Source organism: Microtus oregoni, unplaced genomic scaffold (assembly GCF_018167655.1).
Source record: "Microtus oregoni isolate MIOR12 unplaced genomic scaffold, Mior012 000004F_ref0000308, whole genome shotgun sequence".
Classification (NCBI taxonomy): Eukaryota; Metazoa; Chordata; class Mammalia; order Rodentia; family Cricetidae; genus Microtus; species Microtus oregoni.
The window spans coordinates 43,686,753-43,696,722 of record NW_024543063.1 but is presented as its reverse complement, the minus strand read 5'-3'; the positions used below and the strand labels follow the sequence as shown (position 1 = coordinate 43,696,722).

General features: G+C 44.7%; 1 protein-coding gene across 1 annotated transcript in view; it reads right to left on the bottom strand.

Annotated features, from left to right (window-relative positions):
- Positions 1-128: 128 nt before the first annotated feature.
- Positions 129-9,970, bottom strand: part of Pkd1l3 (polycystin 1 like 3, transient receptor potential channel interacting) — a 54,634-nt gene continuing 44,792 nt past the window's right edge. Inside the window, exons 26-32 of the mRNA XM_041650528.1 lie at positions 8,914-9,038; positions 7,771-7,931; positions 6,195-6,405; positions 5,342-5,443; positions 2,539-2,670; positions 1,853-1,956; positions 129-302 (exon numbers count right to left, since the gene is read on the bottom strand). Coding sequence (XP_041506462.1) covers positions 176-302; positions 1,853-1,956; positions 2,539-2,670; positions 5,342-5,443; positions 6,195-6,405; positions 7,771-7,931; positions 8,914-9,038 — 962 coding nt within the window. The 3' untranslated portion in view covers positions 129-175. The remainder of the gene's footprint in view (positions 303-1,852; positions 1,957-2,538; positions 2,671-5,341; positions 5,444-6,194; positions 6,406-7,770; positions 7,932-8,913; positions 9,039-9,970) is intronic.

Sequence of the window (9,970 nt, the reverse complement as noted above, 5' to 3'; positions counted from 1 at the left end):
CCGGCAGTTTGATCTTTTTTGTCCTCTGCCAAAAGGAATTATGGAGTTTGGGTGTTTGTGTCAAAGGGTGGCTGAGTCATTTTTCTGCTATTTGTAACATTATACTCTTTGCCCTGATTTAATTAGGACCCAAGCCAGAAGCTCCTGCAAAGCCCCCTTCCAGACCCATGGATAATTACAACAACTTTGTACTGCCAGAGTTGCCATCTGTGCCGGACACACTCCCAACTGCATCTGCTGGAGCCAGTACCTCAGCATCAGAAGACATAGACTTTGATGATCTTTCCCGCAGATTTGAGGAACTGAAAAAGAAAACATAGGTCTCTTAAGCCAGGCAACATCCAGATTCTGGAAGTTGAGACTGAACAGTTCTTTCTTGTAACAATGAATCTCCATGAAATTCCGTTTCATCTGTTAACCATCACCGAGCGTTCTTCCTTGGGGCTCTCTGCTGCTCTACCAGTTGTGTTGCTTTCCAATTCTCTAGTGATACTGAGAGACTAACAGCTAGAGACTCTGGCTGGAGCAGTTGGCTTCTGGTGGCTGTTTGCCTGTTGTCTGTCACATGGATCCTTGGTTCTCTCCTGACCATTCCATTCCCAAAGGAGTGAGAAGGGAAGTACTGTGGGTAGAGGTGCCAAAGGTGCTGGTCCATGGAAGAGAGTATCCTATGACGTGTCTCAGCCTTGGCTTGTAAATGCATCCTCTGCTTGGGGGTGATTGTAGAGAGAAGCAAGGCCACTGTGTGTTTTTTCAAATGAGTTAGATGGCTCTGGAAGCCACTGTCACGGTTCCTGGAGGCGGGGGCCCTCTCATTGACATACACTACTTCTTGCTGCAGGGCACTGTTTCACCTGGATCCAGTTGCAAAGTTTGTTTGGAAAAGTTCTCTCTTAGTTCTACTGGATTCTCAGGGAGCCCTCTGTGGCCTTTTGCTTTACTTTGAGTGCTGTGTTTCCCTTTTAGGAACGAGCAGCACTATGGAAATTTGTTTTTCCCCATGGCATGTTAGGAAGGAAGCATAGGTCTCTATCCAAGCCTAGAGTGGGCTTCCAGTTGCCTTAATAGAAGTGCTCAATTCTGGAAACCTACAGGAAAGGGGGAGACCTGTTTTCATTTGAATACTTACAATTAGGGCATCTTTTCAAGCTGATATCTTAAGTTTTGGTGCCATGTTGCTGTAGCTCACTGCTTTCCTGGGTAGATGCGACTCTTTATTATGGTAACTTATGTGCTTCTTTGCCCCTAGCCAAGGCCAACCTTCCCCAGGAGGTTAGCTTTAGGACTGGAAGCTGAGATTTTTGTTTGTGTATAATATTTCTGTATGTACCTGTTTCAAGCAACTTCACTGTTTTTGATTGGTTTGTCTCAGTAGCTGCTAATAAAGATCCCGTGTCCTGCTTTCTCTAGTGTTGGTCAAATGAATGGATTTTAGTGGAGACTATTTTACCAGGTGATCCATATCGGTATATAAGCCAGATCCAGCCTTCACTTTCCTGTCCCTTAGGACAGGTGTCAGGGGCTGTTGGGTTTATTTCAATCCCTGGGTTTGAGCTCTATTTTAGGTAAACTGCAGTTGTGCTCACTCTTGGCATGAGTGGTGAGCATTCTGTTACCTGTTGGTTGGCAGTATGGCTGGATTGTGCTATGTCCTTAGGATATCCTTCTCCTTACTACACTGCTGAAGTCCCTCAGCAAGATTTTGGAAACAATGGGATTCGGATTCTTCACTAACACAAAGTGTTACTTCTGTCATAAGATGTAAAGTATTATCAGTAATGCAGTAAAATGTAAGCTACCCTAAGCAACAGTGAGATTAAGATCGTTCATCTTAAGACACGGATGTCAATACCCAGTGTTGTCAGCATGCTTCTCAGATGAAGGATTCTGCTGCTGGCGGATTCCTAACAAGCTTGAGAGCTTTTGTAGTAATATATCTGTCAGTGTAGCTTCTTTCTGAGTATTTGAAGACAAAAAAGGAAAAGTAAGTGACCTGCGATTGTAGGTTAAATTACCAAAGATGCCACTCCAAACACCCCTAAATATATAGTAAATAGTGACGAGTTACCACCAGATATTAGGAATGTCTAACGAACGGTTGAAGACCAGCTGTTTATGTCTTGGCAATTTGTTTTCCTCAGAAAGTAACTTAGACCACTAAAGGGAATGTGCTGATCTGTGCATTTTGCCAGTTTGTAATGTCATGGGGCCTTGAACTCTGACTCCTATCTCTGCTTCCAAATGTTGGGATTCTCAACCTGTGGGTCGCAACCCCTTTGGGAGCAAACGAACCTGTGAGAGGTTGCCTAAGATCATTGGGAAACAGATTTACATTAGGATTCACAACAGTAAGAAGATTACAGTTATGAAGTATCAACGAAAATAAATTTACGGTGGGGAGGTCGCCACAACATGAGGAACTGTATTAAAGGGTCACAGCGTTAAGAAGGTTGAGACCCACTGTCTTAAAGCATCATTAAAAGTTTCAGTTACAGGAAATCATGACAGTTAATTGTTCATACTGGGCCAGTTACTCACCTCAAGGGCCTTCCTTTCTTTTCCAAAGACAATGAGAATGGCAGAAACAAAAAGATTAATGATGACGAGTCCCATCAAGATGATGCTAGTGAGGACCAGAAAGGAGCCGAGGACCGGGTAGAGAGCAATAACCTGGAAAGACAGTAAGACCTCTTGGAGTTTACAATTTCTGAGCACACATTTGAATCTGAAGAAACTAGGGGAGAAAAAGATTCAAAGGAAAATAACATGAATAAGGTTGTTAAAATTTGATTGCACAGCTTTTACAAGAAAAAACATAATAGGATTATGACTCAAATCCCAGCTATGTTTTGGGCAATTCTGAAAAAATATGTCTATGAACACAAAAGCTTGGGGTAGCATGCATATGGGAAGAATAAGTGTATACCGGAAGGGATGATGAAACTGGCTTTTGGCTGAGGTAGCTGTGGTAGGGTTTGCAAGGCTTGGAAAGAGGAGGGAAACTGACTTAATATGCTTCCTCCCATCATGGCCTTGAAGATTGTGAGTGCTGATAGTTAAGTCCTCTTTTGCTTTTCTGCATAGACCTCTAAATTTAGGTCTTACGAGGATGGTTTCTATAATTAGTTTATTTTATTTGGTTTTTTGTTTTTTTGGTTTTTTTTTTGTTTGTTTGTTTGTTTTTCCCCTGTTTTTGTGAGACAGGATTTCCCTGTAGCTTTGGAGCGTGTCCTGGAACTAGCTCTTATAGACCAAGCTGGCCTCAAACTCACAGAGGTCCTCCTGCCTCCGCCTCCTGAGTGCTGGGATTAAAGGCGTGCCCCGCCACCACCCAGCTTTATACTTACCATTTTAAGGTGTTCTTTTTAACAAATGGTGTTGCCCACCCCACCCCCGCCCTTTGCTGTTGGGCTATTGATTGTTGCTACTAAGGCCTGTTAACCAATGAATTGTGAATGCAGCTACAGCCATTACGGGTATAGCAAGTAGCAGTTGCATCTTTTCTTGGGAAAAAACTGTTGATTTAACTTATCTAATCAGTAACCTTTGAATCACTGGTGTGCTTGCTAGCTTTATGTCAGCTTGACCCACAAAACACTAATCATCCGAGAGGGGAAAATGTGTTCATAGATTAGGCTGTGGGGAAGTCTAGAGAGCGTTTTCAGCTTTATTTCTAGTTATTCTTTCGCATCATGCGTCTCCAAACCATTCATCTCCCCATCCCTTCGCATCCGTCCTCAGCCCTTGCCATTGCCCATCTTGACGTAGAAGCTGTAGTGTGACAGTGAGTCACACAGTATATCCTTTTGTCCATATATCTTTACTTGCAAGGGTTCATTCCAAAGTCATTGGTCAGATTGATGTTTTTTTAATTAGTGATTGATGAGGGATGGCCCAGCCCATTGTGGGTGGTACCACTCTGGGCAGGTGGCCCTGGGTTCTTTAAGAAAGGCTAAGCAAAACCATGGCCTCTGTATCACCTTCCTCCAGGTTCCTGCAGGGCTTGAGTTCAGGTCTTGGCCTCCGTCACTGGACTGTGAGGGTATAAAAGCCAAGTAAATCCTTCCCTCCCAAGTTGCTTTTGTTCAAGGTGTTTGAACACAGCCACAGAAACCCTGGCTAAGACAAGGGCCCATCAGAGTGATTGATTGTACAAGTGTCACTAGCTCCACTAATTTCCTGGTCACATAAGCCCTTCAGTTTTAGGACCCAAATCCTCATAAGATGCCTATTTGAAGTTTCCCCTTCACTTTGCTCATTTATTTAATTCTGTGTGAAATTATACTTATGGTACAGTGTGCCTTTTTAATAATTATTTTAATGTAACCAGTGTACCTAACTCAAATGTAATTTTTTGTGAAGGACCTTGTCCTCAATATAATACAGGAAGACAAGGATTTATGTGGGCCAGGGAGGAGTAAATTCAACAAGATGTATGTGTAGTTGGTTTTTTTACTCTTTGGGGGGCCTGCCACCCAGCTCCCAAATAAATACACCGAGACTTATTTATGAATGCCTGGTGTTAGCTTGGCTTGTTTCTAGCCTATCTTCTTAAATTATCCTATTTCTCTTTTATATTTTGCCTCTGGGCTTTTTACCTTTCTTTATTCTATATGTCTTTGTTTCCTTCTTACTCCATGGCTGACTGGATGGCTAGCCCCTGGTGTCTTCCTCTCCTCCTTTCCTTGTTCCTTGCTCTCTTTTTCAAGATATCTCCTATTTTATTCTCTCTGCCTGGTAGCACCACCTATCTCTCTCCTGCCTTGCTATTGGCCGTTCAGCTCTTTTTAGATCCATCAGGTGTTTTAGACAGGCAAAGTAACACAGCTTCACAGAGTTTAACAAATGCAACATAAAAGAATGCAACACATCTTTGCCTCATTGAACAAATATTCCACAGCGTACATGAATGTAACACATCTTAAAATAATACTCCACAACATGTGTTAACTGTAAAAAGATCTAATGTGTTTTTTCCGGCACTACCTTTGGTTACTTCTGTCACACATTTTCAGAGGACCTTTGAGTGCATCAGCAGTTTGTGCTGTTCTGGCCAGGTGTCCTTGGCAGTGGATTGAGGGTGCAGGGAAAGCAGAGGGTGGGGGGGGCACAAATGCGTAGGAAGCAACAGCTGGTGAGTACTGCGGTGTCGTGCACAGGCATTCCTCTGAGACAAGGGCAAAGGGTGTAGGTTCTTCTTAGACTGTGCAGTGAGAACTTGCTTAACTCGCGACCATCCCATCCCACTAGTTAAAGCTGCTAAACCAAACATGAATCTGAAAGGAAAAGAGGCTGCTTCTACTTTATATCTGTCTGTCTGTCTGTCTATCATTTATCTTACCTCCTTGTGGCTAGAAATTCCCATCAGGAGGCCAACAACAGTCACTGTGGAGCTGAAGAAACTCTGGTAGTCAGAGATGCTCCATCCAAACAGCAGATTGAACTGAACAGGAGAAAGGCCAGTCAGTGGTAATAGCATTTCTGCCCTGAGGTGCCTAACAGAAGCAATGGAAATTCCACGTGGCCATTCAAGTCACTGTGACTGCAAAATTTATCTGATCTTCATATTACAGCTGATGTTGCTTTGCTTGTATCTTAGAGACATCACAAACATCTGGGTTTAAGACATTAAATACAGGGGCTGTCTTTAATACTGAGCCAATGGCTCAGTGGTTAAGAGCGCTGGCTTTTCTTCCAGATGGACCCAGGTTCAATTCCAGCACCCACATGGCAGTTCACAACTATCTGTAACTCCATCTCCAGGGGATCTGAGACCCTCACACAGACATACATGCAGACCAAAAACACCAATGCACATAAAATAGAAATAAATAAATCTTAAAAAATGTTTTAAAAATTCCTTTTTCCCCCTGAGACAGGGTTTCTCTGTGTAGTCCTGGCTGTTCTGGAACTTGGAACTTGCTTTATAGACCAGGCTGACCTCACACTTGCAAGGATCCACCTGCCATTGCCTCCCAAGTTCTGGGATTAAAGGTGTGCCCCCCAACCGCCTAGCCAAAAAAATTCTTTAAAAAAAAAGACATTAAATATGGAATATGACTAAATCCAGCTTTCCCATCTGACCTTTTCTCTAAAAACCCACTGCTAACCTGATGGTTTTATGTACAGTGATGTTTTCTGAGGGCACAGACAGGACTCTGCACTTGGGGAAGATGCTGGGCTTTGGGGCTTACAGTCATGGCATAGCTGCTCAGCAGGGTCACGATGAGCAGTATAAAGCCAACCACCTCATCCCAGGCCTTGTTCAGCGTCTTGCTGATGAGCTGGAACTGGGCATTGTGTCGCAGTATGTCCCACAGCTGCACAGTTGCCAACAGAACCAGGAAGCCCATGAGGTGAGTGACAGCTGAGTTCACTTTCAGTGCCTCGTAGAAACTGATGAACCTGTAACCATGGGAAGCCGACTCAGCCCGAGGCAGGAGCCGCCTCCACCGGGGCTTCCTCTGCAGAAGGTTCGCGGCTGAGTTCCTTCTGCTAGGTCAGACACCCAGTGCAGCGAACTGCTTTCCAGCATGGCCCCTTGGCTGGGAGCTATCCCGAAAAGCCTTCCAAGGCAGCTCCTAGCTGATTTCTTCCCAGCCTCCACATTTGTCAGCGCTGAACCTCAAAAGGAGAGTTAGCCTAAGGAGATGTGCCGTCATCCTGGTCTGTTTCTGCCAGTCCTGTGTTCTCTGACAGTAGAAAGACACTGGTGAGCTGTCCTGTCCTGAGTAAGAAGGGGTGAGAGATTTGCCCCCCAGTTCAGTTCTGTTGTGTAAAGTACAGAATCTTATGCCACAGCAACCAGTTTACTTGGAGAGACTCCTGTAGCTATAAGCAAGCTGGCAACCACATATTTCGTTGCCTAAGGTCTCAGCCAGTGGTTCTTAACCTGTGGGTCATGACCCCTTTGGCAAACCTCTCTATCTCCAAAATATTTACAGTACGATTCAAAACAGCAAAACTACAGTTAGGAAGTAGTGACGAAAATGACGTTATGGCTGGGGGGGTCACCACAGCATGAGGAACTGTACTAAAGGGTCACAGCATTAGGAAGATTGAGAACCTCTGGCCTAGGCAGTGCCACACAGCAGCCTAGAGCTCAGCTGGCACAACCCTTTAGGCTACACAGACCCATTATCCCAGTGTGGACAGTTCAACACTGTTGCTTGGGACAGTGCTTCGGAAAGGTTTTAGGTCTCAGGCCCTTAGCTGTGGAAATACTTGATCTAAAAGTGCTCAAAAAGCCTGATAAGGGTAATAGGGGAAAATGCCTGAAAATAGCCACTTCTTGTTGGGAAGCTGTGTCTTGCTCTGGGTTTGTATCCTTTTTTAAGGGTGGTATTTATTTCATCGGGCTTTATGCATACAAAGAAACCCCAGTTCCAAGCCCTTGCTCTGAAACTTAAGTGCATTATCTTCTAGACACCTGAGTGCCACAGAGCCTCTCGGCAGGACTAGTGCAAATGGCAAATATCTTTTTTTTTTTTTTCGAGACAGGGTTTCTCTGTAGCTTTGGAGCCTGTCCTGGAACTGGCTCTTGTGGACCAGGCTGGCCTCGAACCCAGAGATCCACCTGCCTCTACCTCTTGAGCGCTGGGATTAAAGGCGTGCGCCACCACTGCCCGGCTAGTGTTTTTTTCTGCTGTGAGCACAAGTCCAAGTTCTAGTTTAACTTTTGTTATCCAAATACAGCAGATCCGGTGGGGAAGTGGAAGAGAAGGAAGCCTTAGCATGGGGTGCCATGCCCATGTGCCTCAGGTCCCTTACCTGTCCCGGTCACGGCGATATTGCAGCATGTTTTTATGAAGGAGAGAAAGGCTCTGGATGTTGAGCCCCAAAATGCTGAAGCTAATGAGGATTATACTCGTGTCCAGAAGGTTTCTTTTCCTAGTGAGGAACTTCCACCTCTGCCGTTTCAGCCGACAGCCCTAAGTAACACAGCAGAGTCACTACCGTTGTCTGGACGATTAGCCAGGACTGTCCCTAAGAAAGTAGTCTGGCCAGCGGGACTTCGGTAGGCAAAGCACATGGGCTCTGGATGTGGGACAGCTCTGCAGTCACTCAGATACTGATAACAGGAAAAGTGGTTGCTAATGAAGCTTTTATCAGACATAATCATTCTTGGAGATGATAAGACAATTGTGTGTACCTAGCTAATTTACAAGCTTTAAAGATCCCATCTATTAAGCCTGACAATAAAATACTATTTACAATAATTCCTTATTTAGTTCTTTTTGCCCAGCATATTTTCTTAACATTACTTTATATAAAGGTTAAGAAACAGGCCCTCTAGGGCCTGGAGAGATGGCTCAGTGGTTTAGAGCACTGGTTGTTCTTGTAGAGGACCTGAGTTCAATTCCCTATACTCATATTGTAGTTGGCAACCATTTGTAACTTCAGTTCCAGGGGAGCCAACACCTGAATTCCATGGGCATGTGGTGCACATACATACACACATACATAGATACATGCAGGCAAAATATACACAAAATAAATATTTTTGATAAAAAACTACATATAAAAATTGACACATTCTGGGGCTGGAGAGATGGCTCAGTGGTTAAGAGCATTGCCTGCTCTTCCAAAGGTCCTGAGTTCAATTCCCAGCAACCACATGGTGGCTCACAACCATCTGTAATGGGGTCTGGTGCCCTCTTCTGGCCTGCAGGCATACACACAGACAGAACACTGTATACATAATAAATAAATAAATAAATAAATAAATAAAATATTAAAAAAATTGACACATACTTTGAACATAATTGAATGAGCTATTCTACTTGGTGGAAATCTGTTAACCTCTGAAACCAGGCCCTGAGGAAGGACTGAGACAACCACTGTAATGTAGCACCACGTGATGTGGATCCCGCCAGAGAGGGTTCGCCTGGCGACTGTCTGACATAGGCTCACCTGTATGAAGGTGTAGTAACAGACAAGCAGGTAGTAGCTGACTTGTGAGATAATCCAAGCAAAACTCCTCTCGGATGACTGGAGGGAAGTCAGACTGTCGAGGCGTAGAGAGGTGAAGAAAGTCCCTGGTAAGAAGAACAGCTGGGGTCAAGAGTCTAAGCTTTTCTCCTTGGCACAGAGCGGCACAGCTCCACCTGCTGCTGGGTTCAATCACTCCAGTCTCCACGCCCCACTTAGTCTTTCCTGCAGAACTGCCCAGAACTTTATATGAACCATGGGCAAGCTACTGGAGAAGCGCCAGTTTCACTGAAGTTGGGAGAGAGAAAGAATACATATGGTTGGTCTCGGCTAACAGGACAGGCCATTAACAACAGGCGTTCCTCTTTTCAACTCAGAGTGGCTGCAGGCATGAGAACGGAAAGCAACCACATGTCCTGAATGTGGAGACGCTTCTATGCGGAGGGGCTGCAAGGTTTCAGATGCAGTCAAAAAGGACAGTGAGAATGTGAAGATTTATGGTTTTATAAACTCCCATAATTCTGTGCACCAGCCCCGGAACACTGGAACTGCCATGTACCCCTGGTAAGCAGAAAGTACATTTAGGAACAAAATTTTCTTACTTTGTGCAGCTAAGTCTCAAGATTGAAGCTCCACTGCCCCGCCCCATTTCTTTGGCGGCTAAACAAAACCTTTTAAAGAACCCCAGGAAGCCTTCAGGTTCATTTTGAACAGTGGTTCTCACTACATTATGATTTATTGGCAGTGGCGAAATTATGGTTATGAATAGTTATGCATTAACCCAAGGGTTACAGCGTTAGGAAGGTGGAAAATTACTGAGTCAGAGGGAAGGGTGAGAAGCTGCTTGTTCCGCTGGGCTGGGAGGGAAAAGTTCCCTGTTAGAAACAATACACAGTGGTTAATGGCAGACCACCTGTCAGTCAATTCTAGGGCAGAGAAGACAGGAGGAAGGGAGATGGGGCGAGGCAGACGGCCTGTAAAGGGAGGTACCAGTTAGTGTGTAGCCATCTGTGAGATGCCACCGTGACAGTGGCAGAAG